Source organism: Pelobates fuscus, chromosome 3 (assembly GCF_036172605.1).
Source record: "Pelobates fuscus isolate aPelFus1 chromosome 3, aPelFus1.pri, whole genome shotgun sequence".
In the NCBI taxonomy this organism is placed as follows: domain Eukaryota; kingdom Metazoa; phylum Chordata; class Amphibia; order Anura; family Pelobatidae; genus Pelobates; species Pelobates fuscus.
In genome coordinates, this window is record NC_086319.1 from 263,746,073 (window position 1) to 263,774,046 (window position 27,974).

Consider the following 27,974-nt stretch of genomic DNA (forward strand, 5'->3'; position numbering starts at 1 on the left):
ATAAGTTGATGCTATACACGTGCTAATAACAGATTGGATAGTAGACTTTTGTTATTCTATCTTGAGTTCAAAGCTTATTGCTAGTAGGGAGGACAACAGCCTTGCAACCCCTGCCCAATAAAGGACTAGCAGAGAGCATGTCCACCACATATAGTACCTCGTGCCCACATCTCCAGCATATATTAAAGCTGGTAAATCCATGCTAATCGATTTGGAACCAGGTACCAGCAATATAAAAATGGGTGCATCAATTCCAAATGGGACACACAAGGTTAACTTTTTATAAATGAGAAATGGTTGTTTCCACTTTGTAGGAAGAAACATTTTCCCCCAGGTCTTTGTGTCAGGGCTCAGTGTGATCGATTCCTCTGCAGTTAACAATTGGATAACACATTGAAAACACTCCTTTACTCATCTTCAGCTGTAAACAAGATTTTACAAGTTACGTCTGCAGGTGGGCATCTTGTTCAGCCCTTTCACATGACGTGTATATATATTCATAAAAAGAGTTCTGATAAAATTTAAACCTTAGGGAAAATACTCAGTCCATAGTTGGGTTTCTCCCGGTTCCCTCTCAGATTCATGGCTCTTGCAACGGTCTCTGGGTGAATATTGCTTTCTTAACCCCTGAAGGACACATGACATGTGTGACATGTCATGATTCCCTTTTATTGTAGAAGTTTGGTCCTTAAGGGGTTAAAGGTATTAATAGATAGTGATGTCTAGCACCACTGGGTTGTGTGTAATCTCTTGTGTTTGTGATTTTGTTTTCTGGCAGTGACCGCTCCACTTGACTGACAAACACAAATAAATAGAGTATAGAGAACTGTGGCTCGGGGAGAATTGGGTAGAGGAAGCCACTTAACAGCCAAACTGCTAAGGGCTTTGGCAAATTTAGCCTTAGGACACGCGGGCTGTATGTCTTTTCTCATGTTCTGACTTCTGCAGCTTGTTTGTTATACATTGCATCAAGTAAAGTTTGAAGGACTCCCTAGGTTACCAGGGAATCTGCAGCAGCTGAAGAGACACTTGCAGAATCTCCTTCACCTCCACTTTGGGCCTGTGCTCGGGTCATCGACCCCTTGCCTCCTGCGCTGCAGGCTGTAAAATGTTTTTGTTGTTCTTCTGCTGTGCTATTTTGGAATGTAGATGGTATGTTCAGGGAGCCAGTGGATTGGTTAAGTAATGCTTTTAAGGGCTGTATCACAGTGAAGCTTCACAATCTTGCAGCCATTCGCCTCAAGTTTAAAACCTCACCCCCAGATATCCCATTTTTAATGGCACTCCCCCCAGTTGAGCATCTTTATACAGATATCTACCTACATTTAAGAAAAATATTCCCTTACAGGAAAAGCATTTTGCGTGACAAGAAGACTGGGTGACCAGAGATATGATTGTTTTCACTTCAGTCTTGTGGTAGTCATTAGGAATGAACAAGATTCTGAATAAATGCATATTTTTTTTAGTACACAGAATGGCTGCAGTTTATTAGATTCCAACCAATTCTCCCTCCAGCAGCAAACACCCACCCAGCCACCCACACAAAAAAAATAAATAAATCAGACTAGGTCTCATTCAAACTTATTTTATTGTCAGAACCTGAGATGGGAGTTCCAGGAAAAGAACTGTAAAAACAAACTTGAAAAAAAAAAAAAAAAACACAACCACCAAGCTGTTATAATTTTAGCAATGAAATCTCCCACATACAAGTCATATAACCACTGCTATTCAGCAGCTACCTCAAACTAAACATGGAAAAAAGACAGAGTCTAGCACAGACTGAGACTATAGATTATATTCTTTAAAGTGTAAATGGTCAGAAATTCAAAGTGAATTTCACATTTTAGGCCAAAATAGCCAAATTGGAAAACATTGAACATTTTTCATGAATATTTTTGCCTAAATTTTGAAATTTACTTGAATTTGTGACCACGCACACTTTAGTAAGTAACCCTGTAAATTCCAAAGTGTAAATGGCCAGAAATTCAAAGTGAATTTCACATTTTAGGCCAAAACAGCCAAATTGAAAAAATAAAATAGGTGACTTGGAGAAGGTTTTTCAATTTGACTATTGTGGCCTATTTTAAATTCACAGTTTTGTGAACAAGTTAGCAAACAGGGAACTGTGGCAAATTAACAGGAGAATTGCAAGCCTATCCAATTTGGCCTAAAATAAGCAATTCCTTTTTTTTATTACTACACAATTCCTTGTTTGCTCATTCACATTGAATACTGTTCGTTATTCAAGCCTTTGTCAATCCACTTATGCTATAAAACACTGGAAAGATTCACTAAACACACAAGAAAATGTAAAGCTAGCTTGTATGAGATTGCTTGCTTTAAAAAAAAAAAAAAAAAAAAAAGTATAAATCCTCACACAGGGGCCTGTAGGAAAAGCACCAATAGGATGCATAATTCATGCACTGTCAATATCTTAAAATTTTAATTTGTTTTACTTTTTAAACTTTGGTTTTATTTGACACCAGTCTGGATGTCAATGTGTATTTTTAAATAGCCAGTCTGGTAACCCTATTAAGGTCTAGTTAATGGGGGAAAATACATACACATATATATATATATATTTTGGTGAAAGCTATGGGCGTTTTAAAGTCACTGGCCTTGCTCATTATTGAGTTGATAATAAAGTTGTCAATTACCTCAGACGTTACACCTACAAATTTGCTTGTTGAATAGCGATGTATTTCCTACACAGAACATGCATCTATGGGAGTTAAAGGTCACAAGTCTTTTCACTTCTGTAATTTGAGAGAAATCCCTTTTCTTCACAAATCAAACTGCATAGGCATGCACTAAAGAGGAAGGTTACGAAGACCAAACTTGGCAATCTTCTTACTTTTGATCAGTTTGTCAGTAGAACGGCTGCATTCATCTACTGGCAGAAAATCTAGACTGAAATACAAACATACATGTTGGACTAAAGGCAAGTTTAACAGTGAAATGTTTTATTACCCCTTTAGTAAATCATCCACAAGGGCTGCAATTACAATTTTGCATATGCTTTTCTGTTATTTAGTGTATTTGAAACCACACGTCTGTAAACTAACATACAATTTCTTTGCAGAGCTCAGCTTATATATATATATATATATATATTATAAAAAACAAGACAAAACTTGATTTGGATATGAAGGAAGCAGCAGCATAACACGTGTGTTTGCATGGTACATCAGTGCAGAGCAAGAAGTCCCTGTGTTTATTAAAATAAAAATAACGGAAGTATATTTCAGGAAAAACACAGAATGGGTCAGGACTGCACAAAAAAAGGATTGATGCAATTTGCTACATGGGGCAGTTGAACAAAGTAACCTTCTGTTAGGCAGGCTGTAGATACGGCAGAACTTCATCCACTCAGGGCAGGGTGTTTGGTCCATTGAAAGGAGAATTTAAACCATAGCTACTTATCAATATGATAAGATAAAGCTTCTAAGTGCAGTCAGCAGTCCAGTCACTGTGCTTTCTCCTCTAATTGGATGGGATGGATTTTTTATTCTTCCACTTACAGATAATGTAAGATGGTGAAGGTGGTTGTGGGAGAGCCTTCAAGAAAAGTTTAATAAGCAAGGTATACAGAGTCTGAATAGGACTCTATTCTTCGTTTCACCACCTAAGTTCATAGAGACAACTCTAAGAATGGACGTTTGGGCAGTCTGCAGAATACGTGTTGGAATTAGTTTGTTCGTCGGATAGGTAGCAGCACCCTGCTTAATCTCCAACCCTTGGTCTATATATTTGGTAGGGACGGGGATAAAAACATTGCACTATATTCCCCTTTTGGTCCATTAGAAAGGGAAGAAAAAATCCTAGGCTCAAAAATAAAGAACAAATACGTTGGTTGGTTGGATGGTTCAGTAGATCTCATTCCTCTTATCCCAGTTTTATCTGGCCAGAGAAGGTGGTCAGCAGCAACATGATGGAAAAGCCAGTGAGTAGGCCAGCATTCTGGATTAGAAATGCGGTGAGGGGACGTCCTCCTTCCTCATCTTCCTTACTAACTTCATTCATCTCAGGAAACTAGTGAGAGAGGCAAGTTAGCAAGAACAAGGCAAACCAAAACCGTGTAATAAAAAGAGAAAAAAACAAAACAAAAACCAATGCATCTTCCAACAGGAATTATTAAAAGAGAACAATCACCTCAGCACTATCTTAATATCCATCCCTATCTTTAGTATGACAGGATCATTATTCCATATACATACACCTCGAGTCAGATAGTGTTTGATTCCAAAAGTTAGTCTCTATGGTCTTCCCTGCTTCACTAAGGTAGGGATGAGTTTTTCAAATGTTTACATATATTTAATTTAGGAAATAATTTATTTCATTTCAAAATATTATGATTTATATTAAATAATAGCGTTGAGGTGACAGTTGTCCTTTAACCCCTTAAGGACACAGCTTCAGAAGCTTGTCTTACGCTTTATGACACAAGCAATTTTTGCATTTTCTGGCTGTTTGCGTTCAACTGCAATTTGCATCTCTCTCGTTTATTGCACCGACACATATTATATACTGTTTTTTAGAGGACAGAAAGGGCTTTAATATAATATATAAATATAAATGCTTATTTATTATTTAAAAAATACAGAAAAAGGCAAAAAAAATTAAAAATTGTGTGTTTTTTGTACAGTTTTTGCAATAATAATGTGTGCCTAATTAGTGCAGGTTAAAGAAAGTAATTAAAAATAAATTCATTTAGTTGTTCTGATTTACAGAATATATAATGTGTCTGGGATTTTCAGTTTTTTTTTGGTAGTTACAGGTCACAAAGCACAAGGAGTAAAATAAACTTTTAATGTGGAGCGATTTTAGAATTTGGTATGTTTGTCTTGTAAGCTTAATAGCCATAAAAGAAAACAAAATTGCCACACAAACGTATATATTTATATAAAGTAGACATCACAGGCTATTGTCCTAAGGTTGTTTTGACACTTTCTAAGTAGCCATTTCACCGCCAATCTCTGCTAAATATTGGAGTAAAAATTAGTATATTGGGGTTTTTGGCACACAAACTTATAACAAAGAACTTCTCATGTGTATTTTGTAAAGTTGGTGTGTGCTATTCCTGTACAAGGTTTTATTATGTGTTCAGTTACTTCTGCTGAGTACAACGGTACCCCCATTGTATGTCTTTGGCACTATTTCGTGAAGCTACAGTGCCATATAGGAGACCTGTCCTTTTCAGTATTCACAGTAGAATTTTGAGAGACGGATTTAATTAGCCTATGCTTCCATTTGGGGTATTATAACAGTTTGACTGTTCAAAAAAAAAAAAAAAAAAACACAAAGGCCTACCATTTGTAAAAGTAGACACTCCAGGGTATCTCATAAGGTGCATATTGTGCCTTAGCATGCCCCCATTTTTTCACCAATATATGCCAAAGTATGTGGTAAAAAATAATTTGGGGCATTTTTTTTTTTTTACATACGGATTGCATTTTTGCTGGGCATTTTGTATATTTCATATGTGCCACTAAGTTCAAAACCCTCAAATTATGCTCAGCTAAGTCTTCTGAGTAAAAAAGACATCCCCAATGAATGTCTTTGGCACTATTTTGTGAAGCTACAGTGCCATATAGGAGACCAAGCCATATCAGATTTTACAGAACTTTGAATTTTGACGCTGGGCCTATGTGCAATTTCCAAGCATCTTCGCAGGTTTTAAATTCAAACTACCCCACAAAGGCCTACCATTTCTTAAAGTAGACACCCCAGGCTATTTCAAAAGGCATATTTTGAACCTTAGCGTGGGATAATTTTTCCGCTAGCTTGTACTAGGTGTAGTGGTAATAAGCGTTTTTTTCTGCCTTTTTGACACACAAAGTGAGTTTGCACAGTATATTTTGCAAACCTTATGTGTACTACCACTGTATAATACTTCATATGTTGCTCAGCTATGTCTGCGGAGTACAAAAATACCCCCGTATGTACCTTTGCCAGGTATATGTGGACATCGGAGGGGCACATTTGGGACACAGCCATTCCATTTTTTTTCAAACTTTAACGCTGTGCCCATGTCCCATTTTAAAGTATTTTACCAGGCTATATAATCCAAATACCCCATAAAGCCATACCATTTCTTAAAGAAGACATCCCAGGGTATTTCAAAAGGCATATTTTGAACCTTAGCGTGGGATCATTTTTCCGCTAGCTTGTAAATGTTAAATGTATTTAACTTTTTAAAACTTTTTTTACTTTTTAAAACTTTTGTTTTGCTTATTAATTTTTTTAAAGTTTCCTAAACTTTCGTAAAACTTTTTTTTTTTTAACAGATTTAACATTTTTCTAAGCTTTTTTTTTTACCGTTAACCCCTAACTAGCAGTAAGCAGCACTAACAGTAAATTCCCCATTTCCCCATAACTCCCACCCACCCCAGCTAGCAAAATATATAATTATAAAATATTTAAATGAATTCATTAAATAAATTGAACCCCTGAGGGTTAAAAAAAATAAATAAAATTTAATCCTCAGGGGTTAAAAAAAAATAAGATCACAGTATAATACTGCGATCTGTATGTTGATCACTGTAGGCAGTGATCAACTGGCAGGGAAGGGGTTAATTTTTATTTAGACTGGGTAAAGGGGGTGGTATTTTTTTTTTTTTTTTACTTAAACGTTACTAAAACAGTTAAAACTTTTTTTTTTTACCTTTTTAAAGCTTATTTAAAAAAAATTTAACGTTAACCCCTAGTTACCCTAACACCAAATTCCCCAATTCCCCAATTCCCCACTAACTTCCACCCATCTCAGCTAGCTAAATATATAATTTTTAAATATTTAAATTAATTAATACAATAAATTTAACCCCTGAGGGTTAAAAAAAAAAAAAAAGAAAGATGACATTAAAATGTATTCCCTGCCAATTGATCACTGTAGTCAGTTATCAATTGGCAGGGAAGGGGTTAATTTTATTAAAACAGGGGAAAGGGGGGGTGGGATTTAACTTTAATTTTTTTTTTCCCCACCAGGGGGCAGGATCATTGAAGATCCGGCTCCCTGCACTTCACACAGAACCCGGAAGTGCAGGGAGGCAGAAGGTAAGTACATTGAGCACATGTGCCCACTCTGACATTCTGTCAGAGCAGGCACATGAGCTGGGGCAGCCCGATCGGGTGCTCCCGGTCTGCCTCTAATACAGAGGCAGACCGGAGCACCGTTAACCCCGCGATCGCGGCGATCTCGGGTTAACTTTTGTAAATGACGAAAATTTTCCGTCACCGGTCCTTAACTGAAGGACAAGGGTGACGGAAAATGTCCGGCACCGGTCGGGAATGGGTTAACCCCTTAAGGACCGCAGACGTACCTCATACGTCCATGGTAAATTTGAGCACTGGAAGCAATTGTGATAGCTTCCAGCCGCTCTATGGGTATTACACGATGCCTTGATATCGAGGCATCGTGGAATTCCACCCCCCCCCCCCCACCACACACTGCTGGGGACCAGAGTACAGTAATATATATATATATATATATATATATATATATATATATATATATATATATAATTTTTTTTTTTTTTTTATCAAAATATACTTAGAATGAAATTATATATACATATCTATGTATAGCCCCTTAACGACCATGGACATACTAGGTACGTCCGACAAAAAACAAAAAAAAAAAAACTGTCGTTAAGGACCGTGGACTTACCCAGTACGTCCACGGCAAATAGGAGCCCTGGACTGGCGATCACGGTCGGGGGGGGGGGGGAGGGGACTGCTGGAGACCCCAGCAGTCCCCCTGCAGCAGCTACGGCCACCCCGGCCCTCCAGGGCCATGTGATCACCATGATCACATCACCGCAATAGGACTCTAGGGCCGGCCAGCAGGGGGACTGTCTGAGTGATCAGACTGCAAAAAAAATACATAAAATAAATATATTATACATATACAGGTGGTCCTCATTTAGCAACCTACCTGTTTTACGACGGCTCGCACTTACGACCAGGCGTAAGTGCGAGCAGTCATGGGAATTCCCTGCTCTGGTGCACATGTCTAGGTTTGGGGAAACTTCCCCGAACATAAAGGATTCCCTGCTCTGTTGCAATACTCGAACTCCTCACTTACCGAACGATTTGTTCTATGACCGGGTCGTAGGAACAGAACCCCGGTCAGTAAGTGAGGAGTGTCTGTTATGAAATAAAACAGGAGTGTTATAAAATAAAGCATTTTATAATATATTATACACACACATATATATATATATATATATATATATATATAATTTCATTAGAAGTGTACTTTGAGATATATACACATCTCAAAATACACTTATAATGAATTCATATATATGCATTACATATGTATAATATATTATAAAAATGATTTAATTATAATATATTATACATATATAGGAAATAAGTGTGTGTGTATATATATATATGTATGCACACATACATATACATATACACACACACACTTGAAAACAAACAGCTAACTTTGGGAAAACGTTTGTGACTTAGGGGCTACTACAAAAGACTGGATATACCCCATTTTGAATACCCTGGGTTGTCTACATTTGAAAAATGTATATCATGATGGGGTTATTTCACATTCCTAGGCTACCATATGTTCTCAAAAGGCAACACAGACGCAGCAAACCAATCTGGCAAACTGAATCAGGCAAGCCCTATATTGACCCTGTAACTTTCCAAAACACCATAGAACCTGTACAGGGAGGGTATTGTTATACTCGGGAGACTTCGCTGAACACAAATGAGTGTTTAAAACAGTAAAACTTGAAATCACAACAATGAAATCACCAGTAAAAGTGCAGTTTTTGTGTAACTTTGGACAGCGTTTGGGACTAAGTGGCGGCTACAAAAGACTGGACATACCCCATTTTGAATACCGTGGGTTGTCTACTTTTACAAATGGTCCATGATGGGGGTTAATTTTTCATTCCAGGGCTGCTATACAGTCTCAAAGGCAACATAGGCCCAGCAAACCAATCATTTTTTCATCATATTTTATAAAAAAATTTACAGTAAATTATGATGTGATGAAAATAATGGCATCTTTAGAAAGACCATTTAATTGCGAGAAAAACGGTATATAATAAGTGTGGAGGAAAAGGAAATAAATGGTGAACAATTATTCTGGTCCCAAACTCACCATGTCGGCAAGCGCTATGTACAGAAACATGCCACCTGCCAGGCCAAATATCCAGTTAGAGGAAAAGTGACTGCCAGCAAGGATGCCAAAGGCCAGGCCCAGATAACAGCAGCACGCAGACAGGAAGTTAAAGAACAGAGCCTGAGGAATGTTCATCCCAGCATTAAGCAGAATGACAAAATCACCTGAAATACAAAAACAAGAACATGCATCAAACAATGGAGAACTGACACAGAAAAACACTTGGCTGTATGAAACGGTGGTCTACAGAAAGATATGTAGATAGGGATATTTCCAGGCATGGAGGGCAGGCATATGGATTATTCACCATTAAATAATATTATTAATAACATAACAGCAGCAACAACAACCTCAACAGGGGACATTTGTGTAGGACGTTTTCCTTTAAAGGGCAAATTAAAGTGTTCTGACAAGCAAAATTAATTCGCATCAAATGCAAAGAAAGTACAATAGGTCCCTCATCTACCAAGGCACGAACTAGTAAACTAGTTTAAACCAGTACAACAGTAAATCAATGTCCTTCTTTACTAAACACTAGGCAATGCTCCATCTTCTAAGTGTATTGTGAAGGAAATTAAAAGGAACACTAACAAAACTGTATTCCTAACAATATAATGTCCCTCTGAAACTGCAGTGCGCCTCCAGAGGCACATTTTATTTTAAATTTTTTTTCGTTTCCACTCCCTAATTTCATAAACTGAGCAAAATTCGCAATGCATATCAAGGAAGATATGTTGTATATTGTAACTTTATATGCATTTAAGCTGGCCAGACTTCCCATTTAAAATGTATACGGTGATGGTTAGGTAAGGTGATTTTCCAATGCACCAGGTAGATTTGTTTTCTAATTAAACCGGATCTACTTAGCATTATTTATGGAAAGATATTCCCTATTTTGAGTTGTAGAATTCTGTAAGGCCTGTGATGAAAACATTTGTTCAGATTTGATGCATACAATCTGTATACGAGTATGCCTGCATTAAAAGGTTTAACTGAAGTTTAGAAAGCCAATGTGGGTAAGTATCTACACCATAGGTAGTATTAAAGAGCAACTGTTAGGAAGATTAGCAGCCAGCATTCAGAAAGTATGCCCAAGCTGTGCAGTGCCTTTAATTAGCTTCTGATTTGCCAACTCAGCCCATCTTTGAATTTATGAAGAGCATAAAGGGCCAAAGTAAATCAGGATATTTCATGTACAGTCTTTAAAAAGGAGGGAATATTTGGGAAGCATCAATTCCCTTGATAATAGGAGCAAATCCGTACCAAGCTCATGAGGGAATTCCTCACACAGGATGGCTATGGAGGTGCTGATCCCTTGGAAGACAGATACTGTAAACGAGGCTCCAATAGCCAAACCATCTATAAAGTTATGTAGTCCATCACTTAGTGTTATCATCCAGGCTAGTGTGCCAATGTCAGAATAACGGATCCCTTTCAGCCAGTAACACGAGCTCTGTTGCCCTTGGAGATCCTATGAAGGTGACAGAAGGATAGAATTTTAGGATTACAAAGACATCTTAAAATGTTCATAATCTGAAAGATTTCTCACTGTATTTTAAGACAAAGAAATATGTGAGGATTATTGTAAATTTTCCCATAGCATTAATAATGGATTATATTTGTGGTAAACCGACTGTATAATTTTTATTATTGTACTTTGTTGAATCCAATAACCGAGGCCTAGCACTTTGATCCATTCTCTTTCATATATAAAGCTCTCCTGAACTTGCCTGTACAGCCAAAGGACCCACAACAACCTTATCATCCACAAGGTGTGGACGAAGATCGGATTCACTGCCTAGGGGTGGCGGGATTATGTGATCCAGGTCACCATTCTGCAGCTTTTCTGTCACGCCCTCCTCAGCATCACGTTTACTGGTTTCTGTAGTAAAATGGCTATGGCCATGCTGCAATGAGACAAAGGAGAGGTGACCTAATTTAAAGAAGAAGATCTTTCTGACAGGTAGATAGAACAGAACAGGCAAGAGTACAACACAGAGGATATAAAGCTTAAAAAGGAAAAGAAAAAATAAATAAATTACTTGTTACGCCTTGGGACTGTAATTAGCGTGACTAAGAGTGTAGATATACGAATATATGAATACTGTATGATGTGCTCCTTGCCTTTTCACTTAACCTGGTCTATTATTCAGATGTATTTCTTTAATGTTTATTTTTATTTTTTTGTTAAATTTGAATAGTAATCTAAAAAAAAACATATGTATTTCAAGAACTCAAATAATGGAAGTAAGCGATCTGCAAAATAAAATGTAGTACAGGTCCTATCGGAGATCCACTCAGATAACTGAAGTAGTGAAAATAATACTTTCTTTAATGGAGAGTAACTTCTCTAAAAGTAACCACGTTTCGCTCCTTCACTCCAGTAAATGCTACTAAAAAACTTAAAATGCACATACCCCAGCAGCACTTTTATGTTAAAGGCGAGATCATCGCCCCACGATGCTCCAGGTGCTAGCTCATGTTCTGTTGTGGCATGCTTGGGAATTACTTCCATAATGCCATACCCAGGAATGGAACTTTGGTGATTGAATTAAATTACCCCTCTATCCAAAAAGTTATCCCAGGGTGGCCTTAGTTTCTCAAGCATTACCTATATTTATTTTGCCATTATTATCCGCTATGGATAACAGGGAGATTTTAAATGATTCTACCATAAGTTGTCCATCTACTTTGGTTCAATCTCTAGAAGCTTGGGCAGAAATTAAGAAAATACTGGGTTTTGCACAATTAATATATTAGAATGTATTATAGAAGATTTTTCTTTGAGATACTGGGGAAATAATGATTCATTCATTATTTCAGATATTATGCAAGGAGACATTATTCTGCCCTTCCAACAGATTGTGGATAACTTACATATTCCCTCTAGAGAAATATTTACTTATCTTCGAATTAAACATTTCATGTAAAAATGTGTTATTCCAACCTCCTTCCCATTGGCAAAGAAGCTGGAAAGTCTACTCTGCTACCGATCAGTCTCCAAGGTCATTTCTGTTACTATCTCTCTGTTCTATGGTTCTAATGTCATCCCCCAGAAATTGATTAATATGTGGGAGAAGGAATTAAATTTAGAGATTCCCCCAAATGATTGGCTTACCTCCTTAATATATACAAACAAATATATACATTGTCTTAATTTGACTGAATGACATTTCAGGGTCTTACACAGATGGTATTTTACCCCAATAAGACTGGCCAAAATGTATGATACACACGACTCCTTGCTGGAGATGTGGTACGTACCCGGGCACATACATTCATATATGGTGGGCCTGTCCAGTAGTTAAATCGCTTTGGTCGTGGGCATTTAATATCTTCTATACAGTTACTTAATAAACTCAATAAAAATCCGGCATCAGCCCTTCTACACTTGAATTGGCAATTAAAGTTGCATAAATATATTTGTTTTGCTATTCACTGCTTTGTTGCAGTTAAAATTATTATTGCCACACCCACCCGCATCAGCACATGCTAAGTCACCCCACAACGACACTCACCTATAGACCTGCACGGTACACCCACCAAGACCCAAACCGAGATGCGGGTGAACGATGTAATCAAGCCTGACTCAACACGTCCGTTCAGGTCAATAACAGGTAGCGCCACTTCAATCGTAGTGATGCACCCTCATTGACTCACGACCTCCACACACTACAGAGCCACTGACTTAAGGCCATATGCCCGTTGGCTTCAACGGCACTCTAAGCCCCTGATACCAAGGCTGACCTGTGGGTCTAATAAACCTGACTATATAATGAAAATAGTGTTAATGGCAAGCACTGCAAAGACGAATCTAACCATGCACAGCACGGAAGGCATGTCACCAATATTTTAACTGCTCTCACCTTGTTCTTATATCATGTTCATTGCCTCACGGGTTTACAAAAATGTAAAGCTATGCTTGAAATGTGGTTTGCACCTGCCGTTGTAGCAGTGCTAACCTGCATGTTAAAATTAAACACTGACAAAATAAAGAATTAAAAAAAAAAAAAATATATATATATATATATATTATTGCCAGACATTGGAAATCTTCCAACCCATTCCAGAAATCCCGTTTGATCGATCAAATCATATTTCAATTGACAATGGAAAAAGACATCATAAGTAATAGGATTTATTTTTTTAGAAAAAACTGATTGGTACTCCAACTGGCTCCAAAAACTTTCCAACAGTTATCGATAATCCATTTCTGGTTTTGCTTTTTCAGTTAAACAGGGTTATGGTTATCAACAATCTTTCATAGGCTCTGTGTCTCGGACAGTGTAAAAGTATCCAGTAACAATATTTGTTACAAGTGGGCGATTTTTGTACTGTTATATTTTAATAAGATTTGTATCTAGAAGGTTGCAATATATTACTAGGAAACCTCCCTGCTCAGTATAGGTGAAGGGTTATCTTTTTGTCTCCGTCTAGTATATATGTTTATCACTACTTAAATATTCAATTTAACTTGTTTATACATGATGATTTTCTACAAGATGTCGTGTCTCTCATATCAATCGAATATATTTTGTGTTGTTGTATGTCTATTGACTCTCTTGTTATTATGGAAAATATTTTCAATAAAAATGTAAGAATAAAAAAAAAAAAAAAATACATTTAAATTACCCCTATACAGTAGTTGGTTGGGTTTGCGAGTCATATCACTGAATCATTTCCATATATGACATTTATAGTCACCCAGAACATGTTTTTCTATTTATTTTTTAACTGCAAACTTTACATTCAGGGTTAATTCTGCCTCTAGTGGTAGCTCATAGGAAAGAACTGAATTCAATGTTTTCCAGTAAGAGGCATTTGAATGATTAGGAGTCACTCACAATGCATTTGCATAGATTTCCAATGCTCTTCTATGAGAAGCATTGGATTGGACAGCGGTGAGAGCAGGATGAAATTACGATAAAGCTCATTAAGAAGGGGGAAGGCAGGCACATACTAGCCCAGCACCCTAGCCCTATGAAGCACAGAATTGGAAGAAAACTTTACTGGCGGACAGGTGTTTATGCCCCCAATTATAAAAAATTGAATTGAGCCTTTTTATAAACTATTACACATATGACAGGCTCCAGATACATGCAATACATACTTCAGTAAACTGAACATTTTGTGTATGGAGCGTTCCTTTAAAAGGACAACTGAACAGAAGCAAGGAAAATAATAGAGACTAGCTCAGATGACAATTCTGCTTTAAAAAAGGGAACAGTTACTTTTTAAAAGGACGCTGTAGGCACCCAGACCACTTCATCTAATTGAATTGGTCTGGGTGTAGTGTCCCTTTTGCACCTAGTGCTGCAATGTTAAACATTGCAGTTCCAGAGAAACTACAATGTTTACATTGCAGCACTAAATCTGCCTCCAGTAACTGTCTATCAGACAGACACTAGAAGCGCTTCCTATATTGAAACAGACCTTGATCCGGTATCTGACGCTGTACGTCCTCGCATCAGATTTTTCGCCATAGGAAAGCATTGATTCAATGCTTTTTGCTATGGGGTGGACTTACGCGCACACAGCATTTGCCGCGCATGCGCATTAGCGCCCACTCATTGCCAGACGTCGGATTCGATAAGTAAATAAAAGGGATTTTAATCCTTTATTTACTCGGGCAGTGGGGGCGCAAGGCAGGGGGGGGGCAGAGGGAGCAAAAAAGTGTCAGGAATACAGCCTTGTATTCCTAGCACAATGGTATTCCTTTAATAGTATTTATACCGTGTCTGGGCTAAACTGGATTGTGATGTTGTTTCCTAAATCTCCTAAATTTAAAAGAAAACGGAGCATCTCATGAAAAAAAAAAAGTTTCATGCACGTTACAGGGTATTTTCATAAGAGACGGTGTCCTTCTGTAAGTTTAAATACAGCTATTGCTATGAGATAGAGTAATGTTGGCAAACACCCCTTGTGAACTCTTCACAAGACCAGAGACATTTTTTAAATTTTCCAGTCTTTAACCCATTTTATTGTAAGCACATGCCTAATCGTTTTATTCCCAATTTATTTGTTTAAAATAGAGATTTTGTGTCTAACTGTACCCCAGTAAAAGCTTTGCATTCTGTGCTTCTATACTGCATAACCTAAATATGAATTTGAATACCTTAATGGCATTTGTGTGCCATAATTCTTACAATAAGCAGAGAGAATTCAAACTGTACTCTTTATAGGCGGAGATGTTTCTCCTACAGAGTCAAGTCCTGTAGAGCCATAGGTAGAAATTCATTTATTTTGTGTGTTGTATTTTTTTATTTACTAAAGATAAAATTATCAGGAATGTATAATGAATTCACAATATAGATATCACATTTAAGCCTAACTTGAAAATCTCAGTCAGTTATGGTTCCAGATCACCTGCTTTGACCTTAAAGGTCCACTATAGGCACCCAAACCACTTCAGCTCAATGAGGTGGTCTGGGTGCCAGGTCCCTCTAGTTTTAACCCTGCAGCTGTAAACATAGCAGTTTCAGAGAACCGAGGGTTAATCCAGCCTCTAGTGGCTGTCTACCTGACAGCCACTAGAGGCAGTTTCCGCTATTCTCAGTGTGAAAATTGCATTGAACTCACGTTGGACGTCCATAGGAAAGCATTGTGTAATGCTTTCCTATGGGCGGTTTGAATGCACGCGCGGCAGTAGGGGCAATTTATGAGAAATAAAGGAGGGGATATGAAAGCATCACTGATACTTTTACCTACTACTCTGTGCAAATATTTAGAGCAATTTATTAAATACATTTGTTCAATAGTTCCTTTACTGCATTCTATTTTAATAAAATATGATTGATGAAAAGTACAAATCATGTCCAGTAAACATGCAGTGATGCAGTGTTAAGGTCCAATTTTCCACACAAATTATTGTTTTAACAAAACAGGAAAGTACTTTTAAATAAATAAATAAATAATTGCCCTGACTCAATTGTTTCTGCAACATCACAATAAGTAACAGTATGTTGGAATCACCTACTAACATCTACCACAGAAAAAACAAGTGTCTGAAAGTCTACCTCATGCTTCTGTTTCAATATCATCTTCAAAACCTTCTCTGTGAAGAAAAAGAGATAGAAGCCACCAAATAATACTGCTGATGTGGAAACGTAGGAGTCCTCCAATGGATTAAAACCAAATGCCTGTGATGGAGAAGGTACAAAGTATAAGATTTCTCTAATTTGAGAAACAAGGCTCCCAAACACATAAAGCAGACATCCAGTTATAAACTTAAGTGAAAGGTGTAGGGTCAGTGTATGATATTCTAGTTACAAAAATAGATTCAAAATGAGAGTCCACCTTATATATTGATCAGTGCCTCATACAAAGACATCCATCCATATAATTCAAACAAGTAATGAATGTATTTATACATCATGCACACCAAGCTCTCCAACACATGTCCATCCATGCAGCACAGTGTCTCTACTCCGTTACATGTGGTACCCAATGTACCCCATACCTCGGGGATGAGCTGAAAGAGAGCGTTGGAATATAGGGTCCCAATGGCGAGAGCAATGAAGAAGAGGAGGAGACGCTTGTAACAGGCTTTCTTCATGAAGGGGACCACGCCAGCTCCCAGGAGGGAGCACAGAGAGATAACTGTGACACATAGGAATCCATAGCCCCACACTGAGGAAGCCATGGACACATAGACAAAGGCATGAGGAATGGATGTGACAGACATGCCACAGATAGAAGAGATGGAAGGACATAGTGATTAAAACCCAAAAAAAAAAAAAAAAACCACAATGAGGGGGTGGCAGTCATTCAAAACATAACAAAAACAAAATAAGACAGAATTAAATAATGCGTGGCAAAGAAAAAGGATGACAGACATGTAAGGTAGCAACAGTAAGGGAGGAACCATAAGAGCGAAGGAGAACAAGAAAAATAATTAAAACATGTATGGGATGTGGGAAGGGGGAAACAGATACATGAAGAATGTTTCATAATGAGGAAAAAGTATGGGGGCGGGGGTGAGGAACACAAAAATAGAAGGAAATGTATAGCGGTTATAAAGATAGAAATTGAGTTGAGAAATATCAAGGAAAGCAAAAGATAAGCACGAAGAAAGAAAAAAAATGTTAAAGAGGATGAGAATTAAAAAAAAAAAAAAAAAAAGAATCCAATTAGGGAAGTGAATTAGAATATGAAGAAGTGGAAGGAATTAGGAGTGAGATTTGATTCAGAGACCAGGACAGTATTGATAACATGGTAAAAAGGTAGTGAGGAGGCCCAAAACACAAATAAATAATAAAAAAAATGCAAAAATCACACAGACACACAGAAGTATAATGTGAAAAGAAAACAAATGGTTTAATGAATGGGGGAGATGAAATGCATACCAAAGAAAGAAGAGGGAAAGAAACGAGAGAACCAATTAGTGATTAAATCCCAATAGTTGTCCATCAATAAATTTCAACAGATTAGGAGAGAGAGGAGAATCTGTTACCTTGAAACGGATTGCAACTCTAAAACATAGCCAGCATGGAATTGTATTGGCTACCAGCACTCACAAAGGCAGTAACCAGCTAGTCTATTACATAGAGCAGTGTTCCCCAACCCCCGGGCCGCGGACCGGTACCGGTCCGTGGATCAAACGGTACCGGGCCGCCCAGGGGTGTGCGAGCCTGCCGGCGAATGCAGGGCTGGCATTGCCCAAGTGCCAGCCCTGCAATGTGCCTGCGGACCGGAGGGGAGATCAGAGATCTCCCTCCCCGGTCCGCAGGCACGGTGCTGGCAGCCGGCAGGGGAGGGAGAGAGGACCCAGGAGCTCTTACCTGCAGCTCCTCCGGGTCCTCCTCTCGCGAGATTTGGAGCGTTGCCGCGGTAACCACGGCAACGCTCCAAATCTCGCGAGAGTGAACTCTAGCCCTGTAACTGGGCTAGAGTTCATCTCACCACCACCGGACCACCAGGGAATCCCCACCGGACCACCAGGGACTAAGAAATGTCCCCCCTCCTCCCAGTAAAGGTAAGAAGGGAGGGGGGACATCAATATATTATATTTAATTAAATAAATAAAAAAAAGCCTCCCTACCCTCCTTACTCCCCATACACACACTGCCCCCATACACACACTGCCCCATACACACACACTACACACACAGCCCTACACACACTGCCCCACAAACACTGCCCCATACACACACTACACACACTGCCCCATACACACACTACACACACAGCCCTACACACACTGCCCCATACACACACTACACACACAGCCCCACAAACACTGCCCCATACACACACTACACACACAGCCCCACAAACACTGCCCCATACACACACTACACACACAGCCCCACAAACACTGCCCCATACACACACTACACACACAGCCCCACAAACACTGCCCCATACACACACTACACACACTGCCCCCATACACACACTACACACACTGCCCCCAAACACTGCCCCATACACACACTACACACACTGCCCCACAAACACTGCCCCATACACACACTGCCCCCATACACACAATACACACACTGCCCCACAAACACTGCCCCATACACACACTACACACACAGCCCCACAAACACTGCCCCATACACACACTACACACACTGCCCCATAAACACTGCCCCATACACACACTGCCCCATACACACACTGCCCCCATACACACACTACACACACTGCCCCCATACACACACTACACACACTGCCCCCATACACACACTACACACCCAGCCCCACAAACACTGCCCCATACACACACTACACACACTGCCCCACAAACACTGCCCCATACACACACTACACACACTGCCCCGCAAACACTGCCCCCATACACACACTACACACACTGCCCCACAAACACTGCCCCATACACACACTACACACACTGCCCCGCAAACACTGCCCCCATACACACACTACACACACTGCCCCATACACACACTACACACACTGCCCCACAAACACTGCCCCATACACACACTACACACACTGCCCCACAAACACTCCCCCATACACACACTACACACACTGCCCCCAAACACTGCCCCCATACACACACTACACACACTGCCCCCATACACACACTGCTCCCAAACACTGCCCCATACACACACTGCAAACACTGCCCCCATACACACACTACACACACTGCCCCCAAACACTGCCCCATACACACACTACACACACTGCCCCGCAAACACTGCCCCCCATACACACACACACTGCAACTCTCACACACACTGCCACCCTCACATACACACTGCACCGCTCACACACACACTGCACCGCTCACACACACATACACACAATTTTGAGTCTATGTCTTTATGTGACTGTGTTTGTGATTTTCTGACTATGTATGTGTCTGCGTGTTTTTTTAATATATGTGACTGTTTTTTTTTTTTGTCTTATTAAATCAAAACAAGTGGGCCACGGAAAAATTATCAAATGTTTACCGGTCCGCGGCGATAAAAAGGTTGGGGAGCACTGACATAGAGCATTGAACTGTGGTAATGTCAGTAGATTACTGGACTACAACTCTCACAGGCCATTCCCAGCTGCAGCCAGGAAGATAATGGCGGTAACTGATCTCCATCAAAAACCTGTGTGCATGCAGTTTGACAACCCTGGTATCATGGCAATACTGTATAGTAATACTTTGCATGGATAAAAAGGATCCACAGACAGTGGTTAAAGTAACCCCAGAGTTTAATAGTCTACAGAGTGTTGTAAACACTGAATGTTGGACTTTGCTCTTATATGTAATGTAAATGTTTCACCTTTGCAACCAAGAAATCGGTTACAACATATAAATTGCCTTCAAAAAAATAGTTATTCGGAGAATGTTTACACTAGGTAAAGCTTTCTGAGATATGTAATCAACATTGTGTAACTCGCTGACAGAAGAAGACTTCCATCCCTGCTGGTTAGTTTCAGTTGGCAAAGCAGTTTGAATGTAAAACAACTCCTCTTTGTATCCCCCAACTCTGTGTCTGATGTATCTGTACCACCGACACACAATCAGGGGGTAACTACATAAAATGGATTAAAATAATAATCGTTTTATCCAGAATTTCAGCCCAATCCCAAGTCTAACAAAATCCACAGAGAAGAGGCTGCAGCTAAAACTACAGCCATTAATTACAAGCTTAACATAACAACAATGTCAATTAAAATGCAAGATTAAAAAAATTGTCATATGAAGAACAAAACATTGCTAATGCACAGCCTGCAGAATACAGAGAGCAATGCACAGAGTATACATATACAGTCATGCTGACCATAAATCTATATGCTGCAGTATGTCCATTATTATTATTATTATCGCCATTTATATAGCGCCAACAGAGTCCATTAGAGAGTAAAGGCAGCGACATATCAAATTAGAAATTTAAGTCAAACCAATACAATCCAGGGAGAGCAAAGGAAGAGAGATTGAAGGAAAGATCAGACAGATGCACCAATTATGATCAGCTAGATGCTATCACTGCAGGTGGTGGAATGTTGAGAGTTTATGAGTGTCCGCAAAAGCACCAAGGAATAGATACACCTCACCATCCGAGATCACAAGAATCTACATGAAATGATTATATAGAGTGTGGCCTCCTCTAGTGATGACAAACATTATTGCACTGAAAAAAATCATTATTGTCCTTTCAAGCCTAAACCTGTGTTTATGTGAGGGAAATCAATGTGATAGTTTTATTTATTTATGCGTGTAGTCGTGTGGGTAATTACTGCACCTCAGGGATCAACTGCAGGAGTGCATTAGACAGCAGGGTACCGATGGACAAGGCGATGAAATAGATGAGTAGCCGGCGGAACAAGGGCTTCTCTACGCAGGGGGCAAAGAAGACACCCATGAGAGAGGACAGGCTGATCAGGGTGACGGCCAGGAGCCCAAAGCCCCAGACTGTGGGACAAGAACACAATGTGAGGGAAGCATGGAAGCAATGAAGGATGAAATGAAGCAAAAGGATTTTTGTTTTTTTGTGAAGTGGAAAAAGCACTGAATATTAACATAGAGCATGATACAGGCTAGCAGGGCTGTCCAGGTATTTGCAAGGGGCTATAGATCTTTGATCTTTTGCATATATATATATAAAACATAGATGAACTTTAATAAAGCTGGTCAGTGCACCCGAGTCACAACAGACTGGTTTCCAGCTAGGTAGTCCTTGTCTTTAAAAGTCTGGACCCTTCAGAAGTCTTCATATCCCCTGGCCCGATTCACATCAATTACCATGTATTGCATAGGGCCAGACCATTTGTCTATATACATGAATGATGTACGGTCCTCTAAAAATGACAGGGGACAGCTCTGACCTAGTGCACAGTTTCTTAGCGTCAGCATTCCCAACAAGTATTGCATTCAGTATCATCTCACATGAGAGCAGAAAGATTAATCTGCATTTCCATTTTCATGGCAGAGCCTGCCTCAAGTGAGGAGATCCTGAGGACATAACCTGTGTGCTGGAAAGATCCAGTGCACTGATGGATGCAAAAGATAAAGAAAAAGCAAAGAAAGGCAATAAACAGTGCTAAAGTCTATAGGGACCACTTGTTCAAATCATCCGCTGCCAGTTAGATGATGAAAGTTGTAGTTAGACTGCACCTGAAGGAGAATAAGCCAAGCATCACTAGCAATATATCTATCTATAAAAATATATAAAAGAAAACTCAAAGTTACATTACCTCCTTATAGCATGAAATGAATACTGCCTGTACAGTAAATAGACATATTAAATGGAATCTGTTCTGAAAAGAAGGTGATGGTCGATGTAGTCTTACCCTCTGCTGGGCTGGGTCTCCCTTCCTCGGCAGTCTCATTTTGAGAGACAGCGTTCCCACGGCAAGCTCCAGTTTCAAGTTGCTGCAGAATGGTGGGGCAGAAGCTTTGTAGACCTTCAGCATCTACCACAGACTCCGATGACAAATTGTGGGCATGGAACAGAGCAGTGGAACTGAAACACTAGGGGGAGACAATTACTTTCTTATTAAAAATTAACATAAAAAAAAAAAAAAAATACATTATAGAAAAAAAAAAAAACAACTCTAGAGCTAGCACGTACACGTTTCCTGCCCAATTTCCCAGGTTATAATACATGATCCCATACGCCAACAGATTAGCAAAAGGCGACTAAGCCTTGTAAAGTATCTTCTGTTCCTGTGAGATATTCCAAGTATTTTGTTAATCACTAAAACGATGCAATAAACCTATACATACTATTAACCCCTCAAAGAAGTACTTTTTAACCCAATAAACAAAAACTAAAATACATGCTTATTTAACTGTAATTTCCCTTTTCTATATTAAGGACACCCACACAATTATATCATTTTTATAGGATAGAAAGTTTTTTTTTTTACCTGATAGATGGATAGAGAGAGATATAGATATAGATATATATATATATATATATATATATATATATATATATATATATATATATATATATATATATATATATATATATATATATATATATATATATATTATATACACACACACACACACACAACTAATCATTTAGTAAGAATAAAATACACAAAATTGGAAGAGGGAAAAAAAACAAAAAAGTGTAAAATATTTCATATAATATTTTTAAAATTAGTGGAGATACAAAAAAAAAAAAATTAAATGTAAATGTATCAGATTCAGGTAGATTTATTTTTTGTTCTGATTTTGGAAGTATACCCATTGTACAGCGCTACAGAATCTGATGCCGCTATATAAATAATAAAATAATAGTAAATATACCTAGGTTTTTCCTTTATTTTTGGCATTACAGGACCCACCCTGCTTGCACCAAAGCTGAAGGACCTTTCATACCACCCAAAGGGGCTTTAACCCCTTAAGGACCAAACTTCTGGAATAAAAGGGAATCATGACATGTCACACATGTCATGTGTCCTTAAGGGGTTAAAGAGAGCCTAAAAACCAAAATCACTTTTTCTTAAATGAAGTGATTTTTGGAGGATAACTGCGGCCCCATGCAGCTTGAAAAATGAAGATAGTAAAACAGTACTTAATATATTTGGCAATTTCCATGCCTACTAGTGGTTGTCAAAAAGACAACCACTAAGGACGTCAGACTGAGGTAGATTCAATCATTTAATTTAATGTCAGGCATCAGCATGTACACTGTGCTAATGCTAGACGCGGTGTACGTCCACCGCTTCTCTAGGAGATTTTACCCTAAAATTAGCAATTCCCTTCTCATCCTAGCAAGTTCCAGGGTTAGTGACTGTGGGAACCATGACTATATCAAATAGAGGGTTTCTGACTGAAATGGGGCTTTGGGTCAGGAGAACACACTCCATGCCTTTATTTCAACATTCTAAGTACATTTTAAAAACACACTTTTAATGCTTAGCAGCTCAAGTAGTGGGGAACAATTATACGCTTTGGACTTTCAACAAGCCATAAACAAAGCAATGATTCCACATAAACCATGCAAGTCTGCCAATAACTTTATGACAAGTAATTACTACATTGTACTCAATAAACTAATATGGTTTGGTTTAGTGATAGTTTACAATTAAAGTAGAGCATTTGCTTATTAGAAATTTAAAGCAGAATGATCACTGCTCAGGAAGTGAACGTTCATTGGGCCCCAATAACAGTAAAGGCTACAGCAGTATTTTCTGGTGCAAATGAAGCTGTAGAGGGAAGTAAACATTTTTAAATAAAAAATAAATAAAGTACTTACATGCACTGCACTTCCACACGGTGTGCGATTCGGCTAAGCCCTGTAAGCCTAGGGCATGCTCACGCATCTGCACAGAAGCATGGTACCAGCCCATAAGAGCTCTAAACTACAGCCTTCTTTTAGCGGTGCTGTGCGTAAACACATGTACTCTGTGGATGGCATTTTATAAAATAATCTCATAAACATGCCATGTCCAGATAATCTAATTCACATGTCCTGCCCAGTATGAAGGGCATGAAAAGGGAGAGTATAGGAATGCATTATTATGGTTTTTAATGAAAAGGAAAAGAAATAATAGCTCATTTTTTGTTTTTGCGAAGTGCAAGAATCTCACGTGTGACAGTTCTGTTTTAAAGTGCCTCTAAACATATCTGGCATTTGCAAACAAAATATGCAATGTTTGACTCTGAAGTTTCCCTTCAACTTTACAGAAAGGTTAAATGTTTAGTTTACCTGAAATTGGCAAAACAAAATCTATTAATGTTATGGATTTATTTTTGAAGATGCACCCCATCTTCTACTAATCCAGAAACTCATTTAGTCATTTCACTTTTTCAGTAGTGTAAAAACCTGGTGTATGTAATCGAGCAAATCTGTATTAAGTTTCCATTCTTTGACTACACCTAAATCAGCAGGGGTCTATTGTACATGAAGGAACGTGAACCATCGAAGCAGTTACAAAAAAAAAAAATTTGAGAAATCAACAGGAACAGTCTAGTGATTTCCATGTGGATTGCTCCACTTTTAGAATTTTCCCCCAGTACGGTTTTTAAAAGAAACCAAGGAGGTAAGGAATGCAAATAGAAATGCCATTAACTCTAGGTTTAAAACTACATATTTAAAATCAGTTTTAACAATGCATTAATTAGCTTGGGTTGCCTTTATAATTAAACAAAATATTACTGTCTCTGCATTAAGAGATAAGAAAAGAAAAATTGCATTAGGGTGTGCACCCATAGAAAATGACAAGGTGTCGAACACACCTTTGGTCCTTGTGAATAGCCCAATTAAAGCATGTATGACTTTCAGGATTTTCAACTAATGTCTGTACTGTCAGGAATGCAAAGTGAATGTCATGTTTCAGGCTAAAGTAGCCAAACTGGAAAAATTCTCAAAGCCAGCTATTTTGACCTAATATTTGACACTCAAGACAAGTCATACTACAATAAATACCACTGCATGTATCTGCTCTTACATTCTTCTGCTCCAACATACCATGTAAAAAAGAAAACATGCAGGTTTGCTGTTAAAGCCAACTTGTCAGCTATGTGTTGAAACATTAACCTTATACTACAAGCTGGGTAAATTTATACTATGCTAGAGAAAATAGTAAAAATTTATTTTTTGGGGTTTTTTTTAATTAGAAAAATAAATAAATAAATAAATACATACAACTATTCCACTGATTGCAGAACAAGTGTTGGAATTAGAACACTGCTCTTCAGTTAGGGTTCAATGAATATTCATTTCCACTACCTACAAGCTAAAGCATTTTAATATACAAAAAGCATTTCTGTATCGGAGAGTGCTGCAATAATTTAAAAATAAATTACAAACTAGAATCAATCCCCATAACGTTTCTTTTAAACAATTATGGATAAACACAATGTTCAGAAGGCATGTTAATCATGTGAATGTCTAGTGTTGTGCATTGCACTCAAGAGCTTATTGTAGTGATGTTCTGACAGATCATAGTGGGTCTCACCTGAGACACATTGTTAGGGTTGCCCCCTCCTTTTCCTAACTCCAGTTTCTCCAAAAGAGATTGCAGCTGCAGCAAGGAGAGGGTCTCATTTTCACCGTATTTGTGAAGAATATCCTGCAGAAAGGAAGCGGCACTCAGTGCATGGCCTGAGTTGGCAAGGGCATCTTCTGCCAAAGAAAAAGAAAGGAGGGCCATAGGCAAGAGCAAAAATCGAAGGAGTGTCCATAGCAGCGTCATGTCCATATCTAAAAAGACAAAAATAGATAGAAAGCAGTGTAAGTTCCAAGAATGGTATGCCAGTGATTAGTCTAGTAGCAGACTCTCAAAGTACATAGAGGGAGGAAAATAGTATTACAGTCATATTAATGTAGGGTACATATTGAATAGACACAATAAAAGCTACCAGGGAATTAACAGATTAGGGATTTAAGAATAGCAGGAGACACCAGAGTCTGTTATTTGGGGTAGACAAGCGATTTGAGCAATTAGAAAGAAAAGTGGTCACCCTTTAGGAACCTACAGCTTTCCACCATGCCATAGAATGTCTGGATGTATAATATAGAATTACAATTTACGAGATAATGATCAGGCTTATAGAATGATAGAGAATGAACATATAATAGCAGTACCTAGATTTAATAGTTATGTTTCCTCACAGAGAGTCAGATCATAGAACATACAGTCCCTGTGCACAGCGAGATACAGCAGGAGAAGATAACAGGGTACAAGGATTAAAACAAATAAATATTTTGGATACAGCAAGGACGCAGACAGTCCTCACCGTTAGGACATTGGTACAATATCCAGCTGGTATTTAGAAGTGGGGTGCAGGCATTTGACACAACACGCGTACAGGTTACTAAAATAAAATCAGGCAGTCCTCACCATAAAAAAAAAAAAAAAAAAAAGGGAACAGGTAAGCAGACAGTGGGATACAACAGGGGCACATATAGTCATCACTATTACTAACAGAAAGAACAGGTATGCAGAGAGTTAACACAAGAGAGCATTTTGCAGATGGAGTGAGGCAAGAGAGTCACAGACATTCCTTATCTTCCTATAGGAGAAAACAGATATGCAGGCAGTGGTTAGAGCAGGGGAAACAGACATGCGTCAGGTCCTAAATGGCAGAGGGCCACAGCTACACATTGAAAACACACAGCTACTGTACAAAAGGTATACAGAAAGGTACAGCAAAGCTGCAGATAACATCAACATTACCAAAACAGACACAACAAGGTGTATACCATAGAAACGGACTGCCCACACATGTAGCACAGGCATTCAGACAGGAAAATTATAGATAAAAGCAGATATCACAAATACTAAAAATCAGGCATTTTTTTCCAGTTATTAGATCAGCGTTGAATTTAAAGAAGTCTGAGTAATGATGAAGTGCACGTCCATGTTAATATTTTTTAGTAAAATGACAACATGAAACCACATTTTGTAACCCGACTCTAAAAATGTTACCTTCCGTATTTCAATAAAGCACTTTGTGTTGGTACACTGAGACCTCGGTGGTCAGGATGCAGAATCACAATCATCAGGACATACGGACTGAAATAGCAAGGACACCCCTATAATCGGGACATACAGACAGCATTATGGACACACTATTATCAGGACAGACAGACAGTAACATGGAGACACTGTGATCAGGACAGACACACATGCAATGATCAGGACACACAGACAGTAATATCGACACACAGTGTTCAGGACATACAGACAGTAATATGGACATACAGACAGTAATATGGACTTGGTGATCAGGCCACACAGACATTAATATAGGCACACTTACTCTACCAGCTGGCGATCTCCTCTCCCCTAGCAGGCCCCGCTGGATGTGCAGCAGTTCATTCTCACAGCCGCTCTATATCTACCAGCAACGTGGAGATCCAGAGATGGTTCTTTAAGCAATGACGTCAGGACACCTACAAGCCCGCCTAGTTTCCGTGACGCCCGGTGGAGGCGTGATTATGTGCAATGTTATACAATGAATGTAACCGGCCGTAGTGCCCGCCCTCTCAGCCCAAATGGACAAATACAGTCATGTGACCTGCCCATATCCACTGGTTATAGTTCATTGATCTGTTGGGAATGCACTTGTTTTGCATTACACTGTGTTCCATTGTAAATCTGATGGAACCTTCTGTCACGTGAGTGACTCTGGGGTATTTACCAGGTAGATTGGATTGATGCATTCAGCGTTTAGTAAATAAACGCCAAAACTGGAGCGAACCTAACATCGTTATTTACTAAAGCGAGAATTGTTGAGGATTCAAGGTTAATTCCAAACTTAAGGCCAAAGTAGCCAAACTGGTATAATAGCTCCCTTAGGAACGACATTGCAGTGTGTGGCCTTACATTTGAAATACACTGTGAATTTACACCAGTTCTCACTAGCCAATGAAGAAATCATTTC

The 27,974-nt window shown here is 38.8% G+C and overlaps 1 protein-coding gene across 1 annotated transcript; it reads right to left on the reverse strand.

Moving 5' to 3' along the window:
- Positions 1-3,138: 3,138 nt before the first annotated feature.
- Positions 3,139-27,489, reverse strand: SLC39A14 (solute carrier family 39 member 14). The gene is made up of 10 exons (XM_063448474.1): positions 27,351-27,489; positions 27,017-27,103; positions 25,544-25,788; positions 21,917-22,097; positions 20,869-21,038; positions 16,168-16,290; positions 10,882-11,058; positions 10,415-10,622; positions 9,131-9,315; positions 3,139-4,032 (listed from the first exon to the last, which is right to left on the reverse strand). Exons 3-10 carry the CDS (start codon positions 25,784-25,786, stop codon positions 3,886-3,888), a joined length of 1,434 nt encoding a protein of 477 aa, XP_063304544.1. The 5' UTR covers positions 25,787-25,788; positions 27,017-27,103; positions 27,351-27,489; the 3' UTR covers positions 3,139-3,885.
- Between the last annotated feature and the right edge of the window lie 485 nt (positions 27,490-27,974).

Coding starts and splice junctions, on each gene's coding strand:
- SLC39A14 (XM_063448474.1), bottom strand. CDS start 25,786: ATGGACATGACGCTGCTATGGACACTCCTTCGATTTTTGCTCTTGCCT. Junction 21,039..21,916: donor GAGACCCAGCCCAGCAGAGG/GTAAGACTACAT, acceptor CTTGTCCCACAG/TCTGGGGCTTTGGGCTCCTG. Junction 9,316..10,414: donor GGAATTCCCTCATGAGCTTG/GTACGGATTTGC, acceptor TTTGTATTTCAG/GTGATTTTGTCATTCTGCTT.